The 22,521-nt window shown below is 48.3% G+C and overlaps 1 protein-coding gene and 1 long non-coding RNA gene across 5 annotated transcripts in view; one reads left to right on the top strand and one right to left on the bottom strand.

Moving 5' to 3' along the window:
• Positions 1–22,521, bottom strand: part of LOC147119339 (uncharacterized) — a 91,855-nt gene that overhangs the window by 50,541 nt on the left and 18,793 nt on the right. The window contains exons 2-3 of one of the 4 annotated variants that reach the window (XM_085984974.1): positions 11,515–11,820; positions 8,773–8,789 (exon numbers count right to left, since the gene is read on the bottom strand). In XM_085984974.1, the coding sequence (XP_085841100.1) occupies positions 8,773–8,789; positions 11,515–11,820 (323 nt within the window). Of the gene's footprint in view, positions 1–8,263; positions 11,841–22,521 lie in introns of those variants that run through there. The other 3 variants (XM_085984975.1, XM_085984978.1, XM_085984977.1) reach the window with 3 other exon arrangements.
• Positions 501–2,774, top strand: LOC147119340 (uncharacterized). Its single transcript, XR_015078013.1, has 2 exons — positions 501–691; positions 2,266–2,774. It is a non-coding gene; the product is annotated as an uncharacterized LOC147119340 (long non-coding RNA).

Consider the following 22,521-nt stretch of genomic DNA (forward strand, 5'->3'; position numbering starts at 1 on the left):
CATTAACCCGCTCCCTGAGCTCGGGGTGCGAGCAGGCCCGCGTCCCCCCGGGGTTCATTATCCCGCTCCCTGAGCTCGGGGTGCGAGCGGCCCGCGTCCCCCCGGGGTTCATTAACCCGCTCGGGGTGCGAGCCGCCCGCGTCCCCCCAAGGTTCATGAACCCGCTCTCTCACCTGATGTGTCAGCGGCTGCTGCCAAAGTCCGCGCATGCTCAGCTCACACTGCCCGGGTGATTGACGGGAGCTCCGGACCAATAGGAACAGCGGGGCGGGACTGGAGGACCGAGTGGGCGGCGGGTCCTCCAAACAATCGGAGTGTGTGAGGGGCGGGGCTTGACCTTTCAACCTGAACAACAGAAGGTGAGCTGAGCATGCGCGGAAGAGGCTGAGTGTTGGGCAGTGTGAGCTGAGCATGCGCGGGAGAGGCTGGTTGTTGGGCAGTGTGAGTTGTGCATGCGCGAGAGAGGCTGATTGTTGCGCAGTGTGAGCTGAGCATGCGTGGGTGGTGAGGGTGCAGCAGGTCAGAGGGAGGCTGGTTCATGAACCCCGGGGGGGCGCGGGCTTCACACACCCCGAATGTGGCCCCAGGCCCGATTATAAGAGCGGTGAACATTATCCGCCCCCACCCACGGGTTCCCGTTTCACTCCGGCCCGAATCTCAACAAAGCGCCAAACTCCGGGACAGACAGAAAGTGAGTCAGGGAGCGTCTGTTAATGGAGGAGAAATGGTGACTGGTCAGGGAGCGTCTGTAAATGGAGGAGAAATGGTGACTGGTCAGGGAGTGTCTGGAAATGGAGGAGAAATGGTGACTGGTCAGGGAGCGTCTGTAAATGGAGGAGAAATGGTGACTGGTCAGGGAGTGTCTGGAAATGGAGGAGAAATGGGGACTGGTCAGGGAGCGTCTGTAAATGGAGGAGAAATGGAGACTGGTCAGGGAGCGTCTGTAAATGGAGGAGAAATGGTGACTGGTCAGGGTGCGTCTGGGAGAAATCATTCAGCATTTTTTGGGAGTTGATTTGTGTGAACAAATATATCAGTGATTTTAATGAGACACTTCTGTATCTCAGCTCCTGTAAATACTGGCTGTAAAGTGGCCGGACTCTCAGGAGGCTCCACACCACTGGCTGCTCGTGTGTCAGTGATCTCCCATCAGATTAATGTGCTTCTGCTGTGGGTGTGTTTAATAAAGTGCCCGAAGCCCTCACTGTAACACTCTCACATATCCCACCTGCAGTGTACTGTCCGTGCTGTGTGCTTTCTGTCCAATATCCCCCTCATCCCCGGCTCTCCTGTTGCACCAACTTGGTATAATGGGACAAGAAGTGCAGCTCAAGAGATTCCCAAATCAGGGACGGAATGAAAGGCTCAGACATGTGGAATGTTAATCTTGCACAATGTGTGAGATGCTGAGCACCCGCCCAACATTTCACCACCACACCTTTTAAATAGTTTTATCAAACTCTCCTCCTCTGAAACCTTTGATTCGGGCCGGGGGGCCGGTCCCCAGAGGGACTGCGCATTCGATCTAATTCCCAGAGATTGATACATAGATGGGGCACACAGGTCACACACTGGAGAGCAACTGATGAGTGCAGAACTGAACCCAGCCAGAGTCAGCACCTTCAGGGGAGGAGAGAGAGGGGAACCAGTGAGTGTGGAATTAAACCCAGCCAGAGTCAGCACCTTCAACGGAGGAGAGGGAGGGGAACCAGTGAGTGTAGAACTGAACCCAGCCAGAGTCAGCACCTTCAGGGGAGGGGAACCAGAGGGTGTAGAACTGAACCCAGTCAGAATCAGCACCTTTAGGGGAGGAGAGGGAGGGGAACCAGTGAGTGTGGAACTGAACCCAGCCAGAGTCAGCACCTTCAGGGGAGGAGAGGGAGGGGAACCAGTGAGTGGGGAACTGAACCCAGTCAGAGTCAGCACCTTCAGTGGAGGAGAGAGGGGAACCAGTGAGTGTAGAACTGAACCCAGTCAGAGTCAGCAACTTTAGGGGAGGAGAGGGAGGGGAACCAGTGAGTGGGGAACTGAACCCAGTCAGAGTCAGCACCTTCAGGGGAGGGAAAACATTTGACTGACAGGAAAAATGTTGGAGGTGGTGCAATGGGTTTGGATTTCCATGCAGGAAGGAGGGAGATTCTGTGGGATGGGGATTTACAGCTTTGGGAAAGAAGAGAGGAAAGAATTTTTGCAGCAACTAGAATTGTCTGTTCTGAATTTCGATCCTGTACTTACAGCGAAGACTTTTGTAAATTCCCTTTACAGGATATTAGAAGGGAATGCTTTGCAGACGGAAAACTTAAACCAAACATCACGTCAAGATCTGACAGTCACTCAATTCATCAGGACCTAAATATAATTGGCCTTTGAATGTGGAAAGAGAAATATTTGTCTCAATCTTTACACAACCTGAAAAACTTCTCACCATTCACAGCGGGGAGAAACCATACACATGTTCAGTGTGTGGACGAGGCTTCAACTGATCTTCCAACCTGGAGAAACACAAGGACACCCGCACCATGGAGAAACTGTGGAAATGTGGGGACTGTGGGAAGGGGTTCAGTTACCTGCCTGAGCTGGAAACTCATCAACGCACTCACACTGGGGAGAGGCCGTTCACCTGCTCCGTGTGTGGGAAGGGTTTCGCTCAGTCATCCTACCCGCTGACACACCAGTTCACACCGGAGCGAGAACATTCACGTGCATTGAATGTGGGAAGGGATTCAGTCAGTCATCCCACCTTCTGAGGTACCATCGTGTTCACACAGAGGAGAGGACTTTTAAATGTTCTGACTGATAAGTATAAAAGCAAAAATGATCTGCAGAACCACCAACGTACTCACACTGGGGAGAGACCGTTCATCTGCTCCGTGTGTGGAAAGAGATTCACTCAGTCATCCACCCTGCTCACACACCAGCGAGTTCACACTGGGGAGAGGCCATTTACCTGCTCCGTGTGTGGGAAGGGATTCACTTCACCATCCAACCTGCTGACACACCAGCGAGTTCACACTGGGGAGAGGCCATTCACCTGCTCTGACTGTGGGAAGGGATTCACTTCATCATCCAAACTGTTTAATCACCAGCGAATTCACACTGGGGTGAGGCCGTTCACCTGCTCCGCGTGTGGGAAGGGATTCACTCAGTCATCCAACCTGCTGAGACACCAGCGAGTTCACCAGTGATTGCAGGGGTTGGATTCTGCTGTTATTGCTGCTGTTAACCATATCAGGGACTGAATCATTTTCACCCTGACAGTTGCGGTTTGTTTCTGCTTATGTTAATAAACCTTATAACTGGAGATTAATATTCTGTATAAATATTTAATAAATCATCTTTGTTTCAAACACAGTGTGTCGACCGCTTTGCGGAACACCTCCGTTCAGTCCATAAGGGTGACCCCGAGCTTCCGGTCGCCTGTCATTTTAATTCACCGCCCCATCCCCACTTGGACCTCACCGTCCTCGGCCTCTTGCATTGTTCCATGGAAGCTCACCGTAAACTCGAGGAACAGCAACTCCTCTTCCGATTAATGTAAGAAGTCACACAACACCAGGTTATAGTCCAACAGCTTTATTTGAAATCACAAGCTTTCGGAGCGCTGCTCCTTCGTCAGGTGAAGTGGAGAAATGCATAAAGACAGCTTATATAGTCAGAGAATCATGTCAGATGTTTACAGGTAATGTTTCCAACTGCCATTTATCACACCTCGGCAGAGAGATAATCACAGCAATCAAAGGTGTGAATGGTGTCCAAACAGGTCAGTCAGGAAAACATTACATCAAAGAACAATGAGGTGGGGTCACAAGGGGTCAAATATTGCAGATGCTGGGGTCTGTATGAAAAACAAAAAAACAGACAAAAAACATTTTTTTTGCTGGAAATCACAGCAGGTCCAGCCACATCTGTGTAGAGAGAACAAGCCAATGTCGACTCGAGTCTGGATGACCCTGTGTCAGGTGGGGTTACATGTAGTGTGACATGAACCCAAACCAGTAGACAAAGGAGGCGCCATTGTCATACAGAACAGAGCAGACTATTGCAAAGAAGTATACCGACAACTGGACAACCAGGAACACTACAGACAGTTACCCGCAGATCCGACCAAAGAACACACCCGCCAACTCAACAGACTGATCAAGACCTTCGATCCAGACCTTCAAAGCATCCTACATGCTCTCATCCCACGTACTCCCCGCATGGGAGACTTCTACTGCCTCCCAAAGATACACAAAGCCAACACCCGGACGTCCTATCGCATCAGGCAACGGAACCCTGTGTGAGAACCTCTCTCGATATGTCGAGGGCATCCTGAAACCCATCGTACAGGGAACCCCCAGCTTCTGTCGTGACACTACAGACTTCTTACAGAAACTTAGCACCCACGGACCAGTTGAACCAGGAACACTCCTCGCCAGGATGGACGTCTCGGCACTCTACACCAGTATCCCCCACGATGACGGCATCGCTGCGACAGCCTCAGTACTCAACACCAACAACAGCCAATCTCCAGACGCCATCCTACAACTCATCCGCTTCATCCTTGACCACAATGTCTTCACCTTCGACAACCAGTTCTTTACCAAACACACGGAACAGCCATGGGGACCAAATTCGCACCCCAATACGCAAACATTTTCATGCACAAGTTCGAGCAAGACGTCTTCGCTGCACAGGATCTCCAACCAACGCTATACACCAGATACATCGACGACATTTTCTTCCTATGGACCCACGGCGAAGAATCACTGAAAAGACTACACGATAACATCAACAAGTTCCATCCCACCATCAAATTCACCATGGACTACTCCTCAGAATCGGTTTCATTCCTGGACACACGAATCTCCGTCAAAGACAGGCACCTCAGCACTTCACTCTACCGCAAGCCCACGGACAACCTCACGATGCTTCACTTCTCCAGCTTCCACCCCAACCACGTTAAAGAAGCCATCCCCTATGGACAAGCCCTGCGAATACACAGGGTCTGCTTAGACGAGGAGGAACGCGATGGACACTTACAGACACTGAAAGACGCCCTTGTAAGAACGGGATATGACGCTCGACTCGTCGATCGACAGTTCCGACGGGCCACAGCGAAAAATCGCATAGACCTCCTCAGAAGACAAACACAACCAACCAACCAACAGAGTACCCTTCGTCATCCAGTATTTCCCCGGAGCAGATAAACTACGCCATGTTCTTCGCAGCCTTCAACATGTCATTGATGACGACGGAACACCTCGCTAAGGCCATCCCCACGCCTCCACTACTCGCTTTCAAACAGCCGCCTAACCTCAAACAGACCATCATTCGCAGCAAATTACCCAGCTTTCAGGAGAACAGCGACCACGACACCACACAACCCTGCCACAGCAACCTCTGCAAGACATGCCAGATCATCAACACAGATACCATCATCACACGTGAGGACACCACCCACCAGGTACATGGTACATACTCATGTGACTCGGCCAACGTTGTCTACCTCATACGTTGCAGGAAAGGATGCCCTGGAGCATGGTACATCGGCGAGACCATGCAGACACTGCGACAACGGATGAACGGACACCGCGCAACAATCACCAGGCCGGAATGTTCCCTCCCAGTCAGGGAACACTTCAGCAGTCAAGGACATTCAGCCTCCGATCTTCGGGTAAGCATTCTCCAAGGCAGCCTTCGAGACACACAACGACGCAAAATCGTCGAGCAGAAACTGATAGCCAAGTTCCGCACCCATGAGGACGGCCTCAACCGAGATCTTGGGTTCATGTCACGCTACATGTAACCCCACCTGACGCAGGGTCATCCAGACTCGAGTCGACATTGGCTTGTTCTCTCTACACAGATGCGGCCGGACCTGCTGTGATTTCCAGCAAAAAAAATGTTTTTTGTCTGTTTTTTTGTTTTTCATACAGACCCCAGCATCTGCAACATTTGACCCCTTGTGACCCCACCTCATTGTTCTTTGATGTAATGTTTTCCTGACTGACCTGTTTGGACACCATTCACACCTTTGATTGCTGTGATTATCTCTCTGCCGAGGTGTGATAAATGGCAGTTGGAAAGATTACCTGTAAACATCTGACATGATTCTCTGACTATATAAGCTGTGTCTTTATGCATTTCTCCACTTCACCTGATGAAGGAGCAGTGCTCCGAAAGCTTGTGATTTCAAATAAAGCTGTTGGACTATAACCTGGTGTTGTGTGACTTCTTACATTTGTCCACCCCAGTCCAACACCGGCATCTCCACACCACCTCTTCCGATTAGGCACTTTACAGCCTTCCGGACTCTATATCGAATTCAACAATTTCAGATCATAACCTCGGCCCCTATTACATTTTTACTTATATTTTTTATCCACACCTTTGTTTTGGCCCTTTTCCTCCCTCCCCCTTTTTTTTTCTCTCCCACATGACAGCTGTCTCCCATTCTGCCAGCACATTTCACACCTAATCTAGAGCCGTCTTTTGTCTCCACTAGTCCGATCACCATCTCGTCTCGTTTTGAATACCTCTTAATGTCTCTTCACTTCTCTTTTGTTCTCTCCCAGCCTGGCCTCTTAATCTATTTCATTTCCTGTGCTTCTATAGTCTTGACAAAGGGTTCACCCAAAACGTTGACTCTATTTTCTCTCCACGGATGTTGCTTGGCCTGCTGAATTTTTCCAGCATTTTCTGTTGTTTTTTCGGATTTCCAGCATCTGCAGTATTTTGCTATTGTACAGTGTGTCAAATATTTAATTTCTGCATGATAAGAGGAGTCTAATTGATGTTCTGATACCGAGTGTTCCATTTTTGGGCCTTTTCTTACTCTGGATTATTTCAGTTCTCATCTAGTTCACCTTCTACCACATCAAACCCCAAACTTGTTCCATTTGTGTACATGGCTTGTGGGTGTCATAGACTGAACTGTACTGTCTCACTTTACACTCATCTGAAATTCCTTTGAACCACCCCTTTATAGAAATATCTTGCATAAGAGTTGAAATCTGTTATTTGCTGTATTAATTATCACTTTTTTGGATCCGATTTAGTAAAACTCCTCCACACGTACTGCATGTGATAGTCTTTGAAATGTTCCAATCTTTGTAATAGTAATTTCTGAGCTGGATGGTCTCGTTGATTTAATCTCTTGTTACTAACATACCTTGCACTATTTCTTTAATCGAGATAATTGTTTCAACTACTTCCTTTATCAGGTCTTTAGCTCCTCTATTGATCCCTGTCAATAATCCTTGGTTAGGGGCTGGGGTTAGGGTGTAGGTTTAGGGGTTAGTGGTTGGGGCTAGTGGTTATTGGTTAGGATTGGGGTTAGTGGTTGTGGATGTGGTTATTGGTTAAGATTGGGGTTAGTGGTTGGGGCTAGTGGTTATTGGTTAAGATTGGGGTTAGTGGTTGGGGCCAGTGGTTATTGGTTAAGATTGGGGTTAGTGGTTTGGGGTAGTCAATAGGATATTAGGCTTACGAGATAGTGATTAAGGTTAGTAACCACTATTGACAACGCCTGTGTGACTAGATGCGTCCTTTTTCATTCATTTTTTTAACCTCACGCAGACGAGTCACAAAACAGCCTCGTGAATTGTTCATTCAAGGAATCTTCCTTCTGGCCCGAGCCCGATTTTCTCCCTTTCACATCTCGACATTTTCCACAGAAAATGATATAAGGGACATTAGACTTTTGGATTTCAGGACACGAACAGGTGGATCCAGGTGTTGCTCTGGTTACATCCAATCATCGGCCTGCCTGAAAAGGGTTTCTGACAATAACCTGTCACCAGGCCCCACCAGTCGCCAACTGATTCCACCATCATATCTTCCTCCATTACCCGCCTTTCACCCTCACTGGAGCTGGTTTCACCACCATGACCATTCCCCACACTGAGGCTCTCTGATTCCCATTTATAGCCTCAGTGTAAATGGTCCCTGGATTTGGTGTCTCAGTGTAAGTGGTCCCTGGATTTGGTGTCTCAGTGTAAGTGGTCCCTGGATTTGGTGTCTCAGTGTAAGTGGTCCCTGGATTTGGTGTCTCACTGTAAGTGGTCCCTGGATTTGGTGTCTCAGTGTAAGTGGTCCCTGGATTTGGTGTCTCAGTGTAAGTGGTCCCTGGATTTGGTGTCTCAGTGTAAGTGGTCCCTGGATTTGGTGTCTCAGTGTAAGTGGTCCCTGGATTTGGAGTCTCAGTGTAAGTGGTCCCTGGATTTGGTGTCTCAGTGTAAGTGGTCCCTGGATTTGGTGTCTCAGTGTAAGTGGTCCATGGATTTGGTCTCAAAGTTTAAGTCATCACTGGATTTGGTGTCACAGACAACAACAACAACTTGCATTTATATAGTGCCTTTAATGTAGTAAAACATCCCATGTTGCTTCACAGTAATGTTTTCAAACAATATTTGACAGTGAGTCATATAAGGAGATATTCAGGCAGGTAACCACAATCTTGCTCAAAGAGGTAGGTTTTAAGGAGCATCTTAAAGGTGGAAAGAGAGGCGGAGAGGTTTAGGGAGGGAATTCCAGAGCTTGACAACATAGGAACAGGAGTAGACCATTCAGCCCCTCAAGCCTGCTCTGCCATTCAATGAGATCATGGCTGATCTGCGACCTAACTCCATATACCCATCTTTGCCCCATATCCCTTAATACGTGTGGTTAACAAAAATCTATCAATCACAGATTTAAAAGTAACCATTGATCTAGCATCAACTGCTGTTTGTGGAAGAGGGTTCCAAACTTCTAACACCCTTTGTGTGTAGAAGTATTTCCTAACTTCACTCCTGAGAGGTCTGGCTCTAATTTTTACATTCTGCCCCGTAGTCCCAGACTCCCCAGCCAGCAGAAATAGATTCTCTCTATCAGTTCCCCTTAATATCCTGAAAACTTCAATCAAATCACCTCTTAACCTTCTAAATTTCCAGGAAATACAACCCGAATTTGTTTAATCTCTCCTTGTAATTTAACCCCTGAAGTCCAGGTATCATTCTGGTAAACCTACGCTGCACTCCTCCCAAGGCCAACATATCCTTCCCAAGGTGTGGTGCCCAGAACTGCTCTCAGTACCCCAGGTGTGGTCTAACCAGGGCTTTGTATAGCTGTAGTGTAACTTCTACCCACTTGTATTCTAGTCCTCGAGATATAAAGGCCAGCATTCCATTAGCCTTTTTGATTATTTCCTGTACCTGTTCATGACATTTTAATGATCTATGTACCTGGATCCCCAAGTCTCGTTGGACCTCCACTGTTTCTAGCTTTTCACCATTTAGAAAGTACTCTGTTCTATCCTTTTTAGGTCTAAAGTGGATGACCTCACATTTGCCTACATTGAAATCCATTTGCCAGTTTTGCTCATTCACTTAATCAATTAATATCTCTTTGTAATTATATGCTTCCATCTACACTGCTTACAATGCCACCTATCTTTGTTTCATCGGCAACTTGGATATGTGGCTTTCTATCCCATCATCTAAGTCATTAATAAATACGGTGAATAGTTGAGGCCCCAACATAGATCCTTGCCGGACAGCGTTAGTCACATCCTGCCAATTAGAGTCCCTGCCCATTATCCCCACTCTCTGTCTCCCGCTACTCAGCCAATTTCCTAACCAGGTCACTAATTTGCCTTCAGTTCCATGGGCTTCAACTTTAGCTAACAGACTCTTACAGGAGGCATTTAATAAAGTCCCTTATAAGTCCATATAAATAACATCCATAGACATTCCCATGTCAACTACTTCAGTCACCTCTTCAAAAAATTCAATCAGGTTTGTCAGGCATGACCGACCTTTCACAAATCCATGCTGGCTCTCTCTGATCAACTGAAAATGTTCAAGGTGTTCAGTCACCCTGTCCCTAATTACAGACTCTAGTAATTTCCCGACAACAGATGTTAGGCTAACTGGTCTCTAATTCCCTGGTTTCCCTCTCTCACCTTTCTCAAATAGCGGAGTGACATGCGCAATTTTGCAATCTGACAAAATGGTTACCAAATCGAGAGAACTTTGGAAGATTATAGTTTGGGCAACTGCAATGTTCTCACCTACTTCCTTTAAAATCCTGGCTTGGAAACCATCTGGTCCTGGGGATTTGTTACTCTTTAGTGCCATTATTTTCTTCATTACTGTTATTTTGGTGAGTCCCCATCCCTGATTCAATATTAGTTTCCTTGGGATGTCCGGCCTGCTATCCTCTTCCTCTACTGTAAATACTGACACAAAATAATTATTCAACATGGCCGCCTTTTCCTTATTTTCATTTACAATATCACCATTATCAGTTTTCAAGGGGCCCACATTGCTCATGACCACCCTCTTTTTCCTAATGTAATTGTAATAAAAATTGTGTTGATTTTGATAATCCTCACAAGTTTCTTTTCATACTCCCTTTTTGTAGCTCTTACTATCTGTTTGTTGTGGTAAACCACTGTTTGTATTCCACTGTGGACATGTCTGTACATGCCTCGGCTGACTCCTCCCATGAGTCCAGGTATAAAGGTGACTGCTCCACAGTCCCTCTGTATTCTGGACTGGTCGACCACTCGAGGCACACCTTCATTCTCTTGTTACTAAAAGCCTGTTAGTTACTCGCTTAACCTCAGTCTTTGAGTAATTGATAGCGCATCAATTGTCACCCTTTGTTGTTCTTTGTATTTCTCCCAATCACCAGGATTTGTGCTATTTATTGTATTTCTGTGTACTTGTTCTTTTAGTTTGATGTTGTCCCTTCTCTCTTTAGTCGTCCATGGCTGGGGTTTTTTGGTATGTAGAGCGCTTGCCCCTCGGGGGTAGAAGCTGCTTCTGTATCACCGTAAATTATTTTTTGAACATCTCCCTCTGATCTTCTGTTGTTTTACCCATTAACAGATTTCCCCAGTTTACTGTGGACAGTCTCTGTCTCATCCTGTTGAAGTTGCCCTGAACTAACACTAGAATCTTAGTAGCTGTTTCGCATTTCTCCCTTGCAAACATAATGTGGAACTCGATCATGTTATGATCGCTGTTAGATAAATGTTCACGCACCGTGAGGCTGTTCACTAAATCTGGTACATTCCTAAATCTAATATGGCCTGCCCCCTTGTTGGTTCTAGGACATATTGTTGCAGAAAATCATCCTGAACACACGTGAGAAATTCACCTGAGAAGACGATAGAGACCAAAGTGCCGTTTGCCCCTCTCAGTGTGGCCCTGAAGGACTGTGTCCAGGCTGAAGTTCTGTCCCTGCCGTACGATCCTCCCCCAGATTGTCCTTTCTGGTTTCCAACCAGGTGATGCTAAACACATTGGTGGGAAAGACAAAAATCTACAACAATGTGTTTAAAACAAAACTGATTTATTTCACATATATATCCAGAATATTAAACTCCAGCCCAGTTATAGTGGTTATTAACATCCGCAGAAACAAACCCCAACTGTCAGAATGAACATGGTTCAGGCCTGGATGTGATTAACAGCAGCAATAACAGCAGAATCCAACCCCTGCAGTCACTTGTGAACTCGCTGGTGTCTCAGCAGGTTGGATAACTGGGGGAATCCCTTCCCACACAGGGAGCAGATGAACGGTCTCTCCCCAGTGTGAACTCGTTGATGTCTCAGCAGGTTGCCTACCAGAGTGAATCCCTTCTCACATACGGAGCAAGTGAATGGCCTCTCCCCAGTGTGAACTCGGCGGTGTATCAATAGGTCGGATGACTGAGTGAATCCCTTCCCACACACAGAGCAGGTGAATGGTCTCTCCCCAGTGTGAACTCGCTGGTGTGTCAGCAAGTGGGATAACTGAGTGAATCCCTTCCCACAAACGGAGCAGGTAAATGGCCTCTCCCCAGTGTGACTGCGTCGATGAGTTTCCAGCTGGTATGTGTTATGTTCATTAATAAATAGACATTCTTATTATGAACACAGCTAGCTTTTGCTAGTTACTTTATTGAGCACATGTGGACTGGTACAGTATCTGTAGAGGCTTCCATCTTGACTGCTGCCTTGTGGGTAGCCTCGTCTTAATATATATACAGCTGGGTAGTGTAGTCTTATATACAGCTCTACACAGCTCTACGGCTCCACCTAGTGTCCACTATAGAATGACATGTTATTGATCGTTACATCCCCCTTTCTTTGAGGTTTAACAAAATCAATATCAATCAACTTTCAAGAAAACAATAAAGATAATATCAGTAACACTTTTGTTAGTGCACTATAAACATAAACATTTTCAAAACAGTCAACACATTTTCAAAGCTTTACATTGTACTCAAAGATTAAGTCTATCAGGCTTTTTTACTTCACGTGTGGATCTTCTCAACACGGGTAAGTCTGATGTGTCTTCATGAGATTGTTCTGGCGGTGAATGACAAGATACAGTTGTGGCATTGTCATCAATCTGGTCTTGAATAGTCTCTTGTGTTTTTAGGAGGGAACGGCGGTTCCTCCTGAGAATCTGTCCTTCCTCAGTTCTAACAGTGTATGACCTTGGTCCTACTTCCTCAAGAACTGTAGCTTTCCTGTTCCATGCATCTGGATCCTCAATCCTACAGCATAGTCCTCTCAGCAGCCTCGGCTAATGGAACACCAAAGATTGGCCTGAGGAAAGAAGGAGTATCCACCGGAACTGCTTCCTGCTCTGGTGCAGGCTTCTTCTTTTTCTTTTTCTCTTTCCACTGCTTAACAACATCTGCTGCGGTTATATCTTTGGACTTTTTCTCCTTGTGTTTTTCCTCTTTGTGTTTTTCTTCCTTTGGCTTCTCTTTGACCTTAAAGTCTTTTTCTTTCTTCTTGGAGAAACTAGGCTTTTTGAAGACATGGATACCTTTGGCCTTTTCATCCTTGATGGGCTCTCTGCTTCATCACCTGAGTCATCTGGTCTGCTTATGGCACAGTTTATACGGTAGACTCTCTTGACCAGTTCTAAGTCTTCACAAGCTTTGTCACCTAGTATCGAATCAAGTCATTCAGCCACAACAGAAAACATGAGATGATGCACTTTGTCTTTGACTGTCACTTTAAGTCTGCATACACCTAAGCTATCTATTTTCTGTCCATTATAGTCCTTCAGTAGTACTGACTTTTTCTGTATTTTGGGCTTTTCTTTCATATTGTTAATGTCACTCATACTGATTAAGTTTGCTTTTGCCCCAGTGTCTAGTTTCAAGGTAACTAATGCTCCATTTACCTGCAGTGGGATCATCCATTTGTCCTCTTTTACTGCATTAACTTTATGTTCAGCATTGTCCATTTCTGAGGGCTGCACATTTTCTGTATCCTTTTTGATATTGTCACATGACACCATTCCTACAAAAAATGTCTCACTTAAATCAGTGTCCTCAATTACATTAACTCGTTGCCCTTTCTTAGTTTGTACTTTTGAAAAGCATTGTTTGGCAAAGTGATTCTTTCCATTACACTTTGTGCACATTTTTCCAAACGCTGGGCATTGTCTTAACTGGTGTTTGTAACCACAGCATTTACAATTAAAAATTTCATCCTCCGATTGCTTTTCATTTCTGTTCTGCCCATGTTTATTCCCCTTATAGGACACAGCACCGACAGCAGCATTATCACTCGTTACAATCGCATCATTATTGATTTCACTGAAAGTCTTCACGTGCTTTCGAGCTAGCTCGCTGGCTTGGCATATTTTCACCGCATTTTCCAAATTTAGTTCGGTTTCTCTCAACAGACATTCCCTAACTTTTTTATCATGAATACCAAACACAATCTGGTCACGAATCATGGATGCTTTCAGCTCAGAGAAATTACATGTCTGTGCTTTCAGTTTCAGATCAGTCATAAAGCTATCAAAAGTCTCATTTTGCTGCTGTGTCTGAGAACGGAAGATGTACCTCTCATACGTCTCATTCTTTTTGGGAGAGAAATGCGCATCAAATTTTTTTAGCACATCTTCTAATTTTTCTCTCTTCTCCTCTGGATTAAATACAAATGTATTAAATACCTCTATCGCCCGTGAGCCTGCAACCATAAGCAGCAACGCTATCTTCCTTGCATCTGGCTTCATACTGAATCCGATGGCTGCAATGTAGAGTTCGAATTGTTGTTTAAAAATCCACCAATTGTAGTCGACATTTCCCTCGAGATTCAAACGCTCTGGTGGCTTAAAATTCTCCATGTCGATTTTCACAATTTTCAGCAGATCTTCACCACCCTGGTACCATGTTATGTTCATTAATAAATAGACATTCTTATTATGAACACAGCTAGCTTTTGCTAGTTACTTTATTGAGCACATGTGGACTGGTACAGTATCTGTAGAGGCTTCCATCTTGACTGCTGCCTTGTGGGTAGCCTCGTCTTAATATATATACAGCTGGGTAGTGTAGTCTTATATACAGCTCTACACAGCTCTACGGCTCCACCTAGTGTCCACTATAGAATGACATGTTATTGATCGTTACATCCCCCTTTCTTTGAGGTTTAACAAAATCAATATCAATCAACTTTCAAGAAAACAATAAAGATAATATCAGTAACACTTTTGTTAGTGCACTATAAACATAAACATTTTCAAAACAGTCAACACATTTTCAAAGCTTTACATTGTACTCAAAGATTAAGTCTATCAGGCTTTTTTACTTCACGTGTGGATCTTCTCAACACGGGTAAGTCTGATGTGTCTTCATGAGATTGTTCTGGCGGTGAATGACAAGATACAGTTGTGGCATTGTCATCAATCTGGTCTTGAATAGTCTCTTGTGTTTTTAGGAGGGAACGGCGGTTCCTCCTGAGAATCTGTCCTTCCTCAGTTCTAACAGTGTATGACCTTGGTCCTACTTCCTCAAGAACTGTAGCTTTCCTGTTCCATGCATCTGGATCCTCAATCCTACAGCATAGTCCTCTCAGCAGCCTCGGCTAATGGAACACCAAAGATTGGCCTGAGGGAAGAAGGAGTATCCACCGGAACTGCTTCCTGCTCTGGTGCAGGCTTCTTCTTTTTCTTTTTCTCTTTCCACTGCTTAACAACATCTGCTGCGGTTATATCTTTGGACTTTTTCTCCTTGTGTTTTTCCTCTTTGTGTTTTTCTTCCTTTGGCTTCTCTTTGACCTTAAAGTCTTTTTCTTTCTTCTTGGAGAAACTAGGCTTTTTGAAGACATGGATACCTTTGGCCTTTTCATCCTTGATGGGCTCTCTGCTTCATCACCTGAGTCATCTGGTCTGCTTATGGCACAGTTTATACGGTAGACTCTCTTGACCAGTTCTAAGTCTTCACAAGCTTTGTCACCTAGTATCGAATCAAGTCATTCAGCCACAACAGAAAACATGAGATGATGCACTTTGTCTTTGACTGTCACTTTAAGTCTGCATACACCTAAGCTATCTATTTTCTGTCCATTATAGTCCTTCAGTAGTACTGACTTTTTCTGTATTTTGGGCTTTTCTTTCATATTGTTAATGTCACTCATACTGATTAAGTTTGCTTTTGCCCCAGTGTCTAGTTTCAAGGTAACTAATGCTCCATTTACCTGCAGTGGGATCATCCATTTGTCCTCTTTTACTGCATTAACTTTATGTTCAGCATTGTCCATTTCTGAGGGCTGCACATTTTCTGTATCCTTTTTGATATTGCCACATGACACCATTCCTACAAAAAATGTCTCACTTAAATCAGTGTCCTCAATTACATTAACTCGTTGCCCTTTCTTAGTTTGTACTTTTGAAAAGCATTGTTTGGCAAAGTGATTCTTTCCATTACACTTTGTGCACATTTTTCCAAACGCTGGGCATTGTCTTAACTGGTGTTTGTAACCACAGCATTTACAATTAAAAATTTCATCCTCCGATTGCTTTTCATTTCTGTTCTGCCCATGTTTATTCCCCTTATAGGACACAGCACCGACAGCAGCATTATCACTCGTTACAATCGCATCATTATTGATTTCACTGAAAGTCTTCACGTGCTTTCGAGCTAGCTCGCTGGCTTGGCATATTTTCACCGCATTTTCCAAATTTAGTTCGGTTTCTCTCAACAGACATTCCCTAACTTTTTTATCATGAATACCAAACACAATCTGGTCACGAATCATGGATGCTTTCAGCTCAGAGAAATTACATGTCTGTGCTTTCAGTTTCAGATCAGTCATAAAGCTATCAAAAGTCTCATTTTGCTGCTGTGTCTGAGAACGGAAGATGTACCTCTCATACGTCTCATTCTTTTTGGGAGAGAAATGCGCATCAAATTTTTTTAGCACATCTTCTAATTTTTCTCTCTTCTCCTCTGGATTAAATACAAATGTATTAAATACCTCTATCGCCCGTGAGCCTGCAACCATAAGCAGCAACGCTATCTTCCTTGCATCTGGCTTCATACCGAATCCGATGGCTGCAATGTAGAGTTCGAATTGTTGTTTAAAAATCCACCAATTGTAGTCGACATTTCCCTCGAGATTCAAACGCTCTGGTGGCTTAAAATTCTCCATGTCGATTTTCACAATTTTCAGCAGATCTTCACCACCCTGGTACCATGTTATGTTCATTAATAAATAGACATTCTTATTATGAACACAGCTAGCTTTTGCTAGTTACTTTATTGAGCACATGTGGACTGGTACAGTATCTGTAGAGGCTTCCATCTTGACTGCTGCCTTGTGGGTAGCCTAGTCTTAATATATATACAGCTGGGTAGTGTAGTCTTATATACAGCTCTACACAGCTCTACGGCTCCACCTAGTGTCCACTATAGAATGACATGTTATTGATCGTTACAGTATGGGTAATTGAAACCCTTCCCACAGTCCCCACATTTCCATGGTTTCTCCATGGTGCGGGTGTCCTTGTGTCTCTCCAGTTTGGACGATCAGTTGAAGCCTCGTCCACACACAGAACATGTGTACAGTTTCTCCCCACTGTGAATGGTGCGATGTTTTTTCAGGCTGTGTAACTGGTTAAAGCTCTTTCCACAGTCAGTGCACCGGAACACTCTCACTCGGGTGTGTGTGTCTCGGTGCTTTTCCAGTCACACTGATGTTTGAAATCTTTTCCCACAGACAGAACAAACATTTCTCCTTCCACATTCAGAGGCCGATGATATTCGGGTCCTGATGAATGGAGTGACTCTGTCAGATCTTGATGTGATGTTTGGTTTGAGTTTGCGGTGTGTAAATGCTGCCCTACTCACAGCCTCTAAAAGGAGTTTACAAAAGCCATCACTGTGAGTCCAGGATAGAAATTGACAAGATTCTCTCCTCCTGGTTCCTGGCCAAGGGGGCCACGCATGCGCCCTGCTGCCCCCTGAACCTCTCAAGATGGCAGCCGTTACCCCGGGCCTATCACCGGGAGCAAGCCCCGCAGCTGCCGCCCTGCTCGGGACAAACACCCGGCCCGGAGGCTCTTGTTCGGGGCCTGAGGCCCACCCCGGGTGTTTGTGAAGCGGATAATGTTGAGTGTTTTAATAATGGGGCCTGGGGCCGCACTTGGGGTGTGTGCAGCCCGCGTCCCCCCGGGGTTCATTAACCCGCTCCCTCCACCAACTTTATAAACCCTGCAGCGCGGCCTACCCGCAGTTTATTAATCTCCCGACCCCGCTCCCGCTGATCTGCAGCTCCACCCAGTGAGGGACACACGACCTGGGCCCACGGCATGATTGACGGGAGCTTCCGACCAATAGGGAGCGAGTGGGGCGGGGCTGGAGGAGCGAGCCGGCGGCGGGTCCTCCAGCCAATCGGGGAGCCCAAGGGGCGGGACTAGCACCAGCTGATTGTCTGATCCGCAGGGCAGCGAGTTTCTCCAGTCCCTTGTTCAGGGCCCGGGGCCAGGGGAGGCTGTGCGCCTTTATTCCCCTTATTGGACACAAGGCTCTTTGGCCTAGAAATTCAGTATAGCCACTTTTGGGGCGGTAAAGTCGGGCGGGCGCTAAAGTTTGCGCCCGGCGCAAAGTCGATGGCACTTCGCCGATATTCAGTAGCTTCGCCCTAAGAGGTTGCTTGAGCGCTAAAACTGGCGTTGCACGCCTATCTTTAGGCGCTAAGCCGGCGGTGCAGAGGGATAGCGCCGAGGCCGGGCGCAGCGCAGGTGCGGTCATTTCTTGATTGACAGCAGACACCGTGGCGCCGGCCAGCTCTTAAAGGGGGAAGGGTCGACTTGCTCTGCTGCAACGGCCTGCAAGCTGCAGCCTTCCAGCTAGGCCTGAACACTGCTGGTAATCAGAAGGAGCCATGGCAATGGTACAGAAGGCCCGTGAGCGTGCCCTGCGCTTCTCAGCCCATGACTTGAAGGTGATGGTGAGGGCCTTGGAGAAGAGACAGCACATCTTGTTCCCGGACACTGGCAGGAAGCCTCCAACTAGCGTCTATAGGAAAGCCTGGAGGGAGGTCGCCCGCTGGGTGTCGGCCACCGGCGATGCCCCCAGGGACAATGTCCAATGCCGGAAGAAGTTTAATGACCTGACCAGGATTGTCAGGGTGAGTACCCTTTCCAGTCTCCTCCTCATCCTTGCATGTACACCTGACATGATGGGCAAAGGGACCTGAAAGCCCTAATGGCCAGCCCTCAGCCAGCAGCTATGGCACAGTCATGAACATCAATTGTACATTCTGCACTTTACACCATGGGAGGCAGTGCACACCACATCAGGGCTACACACTGGCCAAGCTATTCCACCATGGGAGGCAGCGCACACCACATCAGGGCTACACACTGGCCAAGCTATTCCACCATGGGAGGCAGCGCACACCACATCAGGGCTACACACTGGCCAAGCTATTCCACCATGGGAGGCAGCACACACCACATCAGGGCTACACACTGGCCAAGCTATTCCACCATGGGAGGCAGTGCACACCACATCAGGGCTACACACCGTACTTACAGGCCGTCCTTTCTCTTGCAGGCTAAACTTGCCAACAACCGAAGGCACCAGGAGCAGACCGGGGGAGGCCGCCCCCAGATCCAGGAGCTCACTCCCCTGGAGGAGCGCGTGAGTCGCCTCATGGGACCCCGGGTGATTGGGCCCGTCGCCTGTGGAGATGCCGACCCTCTTCTGGGCCACAATGGTATGGACATCACCTTTTGGACCTCTCTCGTCGCACTTGCGCATCCGATCTACCTCCTTTGCCATTGTCCGACCAATGCGCTGAATGCCACCAGTCATGCCTCCCTCGCTGACGCCCTCTCCTCACTCTAAAGCTACTCTTGTGCCTTCCTGCTTTCAGCTGGTGACGAGGAGCTCCCTGAAGCTGCCAGTGACAGCCCCTCCGAGGAGGAGGAGGCGGAGGAACAGGAAGGCGGACCATCAGGGCAGCAGTCAGGTGCGGCTGCAGATGCCGAAGTAGTGGACACGTCTTCCCTGGAGGAGAGCCTGGAGGAAGTGTCGGAGGGGAGTGGAGCTGCTGGGACCAGTGGCGTCCAGCAACCCAGGAGGGCTGCGGTTGGTCCACGGCCTTCCCCCCAGAGGGGGGAAGGATCGGAGGGGAGTGCAGTTGCTGGGCCCAGTCGCCGCCGGCAACGTGGCAAGGGTCGGCCAGCTCTGCCCCCTGCTCCCCAGCGGGAGAGTCCGGACTCCAGTCCGGCCACCTTCAACTCAGAGGAGGTGCGCCACCTCGATCAAATGGCCCAGGATTCGGATCGCCGGCACACCGAGCTGATGAGGGTAGTGGCACGGATGCCTGAGGCCATCGAGTCCCTGGCTAGTAGTGTGCACGAGTTCGGGGCCTCACATGCCGCGAGTGGCCGGCTGATCAGTGATGCCGTCCAGACAGTGGCTGCTCTGTTGCGGTCGCAGACCAGGGCAACAGGGGCACTGACTGCTGCCACACGTGCTGCGTCAGCCAGGCATCGCCTGGACACCCGCCGCGCTGCAGCAGCACAGCGGGCTGCCCTTCAGCAGATTGGTGCGCATGCTGCAGTGCGGGCCCGTGCGAGTGCCAAAATGGCACATCACCAGCCAGGGCCGACCATCCGCCAGATTGCACACATTCCTCCAGCCGTCACCGCCACTCCCCCAGTGGCGCCTCAACGGCAAGCGGCTGCGAATGATGTTGGCCAGGCACAGCTGCGCCAATCACCAGCCGGACCCTCGAGGGGCAAACCCCGTCTAGGCCGCCCCCCAAGGGCATCTGCCAGAAGGACATCTAACCCTCAGGAGCCTTTCCCCAGCCTCGCAGCAGCCACTGGGCAGAGCTTGCGGAGGAGCAGCAGGCCGGGCAGGGGCCCCAAAAGGCTCGACAAGGTCTCGCCCTCGCGGCCCAAGAAGTAGACGGTGTGGCCAAGTGTTATTTTATATGGCGATGCCTATGTTTCTTTTGGCCATGGTTGTTTTGTTTCTGGGGATGTTTTTTGGGTTAAGGCCGAGGATGAAGGCCATTTTTGAACAAATGTTCAGTTATTCCTCCCCAGGTTGTGGGAGTGAGTCATTTGATGTACTGTTTTTTGGGGCCGTTGAATGTTTCTGGGTTTCATGTGTGAAGGGGTTTCATTGGTCTAAAATAAAGATTTCCCTTTATTCAGACAGTGTCCATGTTTGTTGCTGTAAGTGTTTGTTGCCTTCGCCGGCTGAGGGCTTGCGGAGCGGCTGCGTTCATGTTCCTTCATGCCCACAAGGCATTCCCTGACAGGGGGCTTAGAAGTGCCGTTCAATAAGCCGCCGACGGACGGCCCTTGGACCTTCTCGCTCCCTCCTGGGATGGTACTCCTCCTCCTCCTGCTCCTCATGCTCCTCCTGCTCCTCCTCCTGAGGTGGTGGTCCAACGTGAGGTGGCAGTGCCTGAGTCCTGCGGAGAGCCAGGTTGTGCAGCATGCAGCAAACAACGACGAATTGGGACACTCGGTCCGGGGAATACTGCAGAGATCCACCAGAACGATCCAGGCCGTGGAACCGCTGCTTGAGGACGCCAATTGTTTGCTCGATTATGTTCCTGCTCACTTGATGACTCTCGTTGTATGCCTCTTCAGCAGGGGTCCTGGGCGCGCGGAGCGGGGTCATGAGCCAGGTACACAAAGGATAGCCTTTGTCCCCGAGAAGCCATCCTCTTGGGGGAGGCTGTGCCTCGAATATGTCACGCACAGTTGTCTGCCGCAGGATAAAGGCATCGTGGCTGCTGCCTGGAAAGCGGGCATTGACAGCTAGGATGCGCTGCTTGTGGTCACACACCAGCTGCACATTGAGGGAATGGTAGCCCTTCCGGTTGCGGTAATCCTCAGCATGCTCCACAGGTGCCCGCAAAGCCACATGCGTACAGTCAATGGCGCACTGCACCAAGGGGAAGGCCGCGAATCTTGCAAATCCCAGTGCACGCTGATGCTGCCTCTCCAGGGCCATGGGGAAGGAGATGAATTGGCGTCTCCTTCTGAAAAGGGCATCGGTCACCTGGCGGATGCAGCAATGCACGGCGAACTGGGATATGTTAGCTATGTCCCCAGCAGCGGATTGGAAGGAGCCGGTGGCATAGAAGTTCAAGGCCACCGTCACCTTCGCCTCCACCGACAGAGACGTCCTGCTCCTGAGCTTTGGACGCAGATCTCTGCGAAGCAGACGGCAGATCTCTCCAACCACCTCCTTTTGGAATCTCAGCCTTTTTACACATCGCGCGCCACTCATGTTGAGGTAGGTGCGCTGCTGGCAGTATGCCCAGACTGGGTAAGGCCTATGTTGCCGACACCTGTTGCCCCCTCTGCGTCTAGCCAGGGCTGCCCCTCTCACACCGCGTCTGCGAGCCATACGGACATGACGCTGAAACTCAGCGTTGGCACCCCATGCAGCCCCCATAATATGCTGCCAAACAGTCAAATATACAAGAGGCCACTTGCAACGCTCTGGCCTGAAGCCAAAAATACCTGAGCTACTGTTGGCCCAAACCAGAAAGCTGTCTTCCTTGGTCTCTCTCCAGAAATCCGTTGCACAAGAGTGTTTGCTGCAAACTGGCTGCCCTTTATAGTGCAGGGTAAGTGCCCTTTAATTTACGCTCCCCGGGTCCCGCGTCGGCTCTGTTGCGTTCCACTAAACAAGCGTGCGGGCCGCCGGCCGCACAATGGGGCGGTCCCACTGAAGTTCTGGATCAGGGCGCGCAAAGGGCGTTGCACGAGGATATGACGTCATTTTCTGCGCGCGCAGGTGAGCGCGCGCTAAACTTTGCGCCGGCGCTAAATGTGTACTTAATTTGGGGCGAGGCGCAGATCGCGCTGCGCCCGGACGCTACACGCATAGCGCCCGAAATTCACTTCTCTTAAGGCACTAACGGCTGGCAGAACCAACTGAATTTCTAGGCCTTTGTCTCACAACTCACTGGCTCAGATTTTAACAATCGCTTTACAGGGAATAGTGAATTGAAAATTGCAAAACTGAGATTGTTAGAATTACACAGGATTACACAGGATATACGGCACAGAAACAGGCCATTCAGCCCAACAAGTCCATGCTGGTGTTTCTGCTCCACACGAGCCTCCTCCCGTCTTTCCTCATCTAAATCTATCAGCATAACCCTCTATTTCCTTCTCCCTCATATGCATGTCCAGCCTCCCCTTAAATGCATCGATACTATTCACTTCAAGCACTCCCTGTGGTAGCGAGTTCCACATTCTCACCACTCTCTG

This window comes from Somniosus microcephalus, chromosome 4, assembly GCF_052327205.1.
Source record: "Somniosus microcephalus isolate GS21.2 chromosome 4, FLI_Smic_1.0, whole genome shotgun sequence".
NCBI classification, from domain to species: Eukaryota; Metazoa; Chordata; class Chondrichthyes; order Squaliformes; family Somniosidae; genus Somniosus; species Somniosus microcephalus.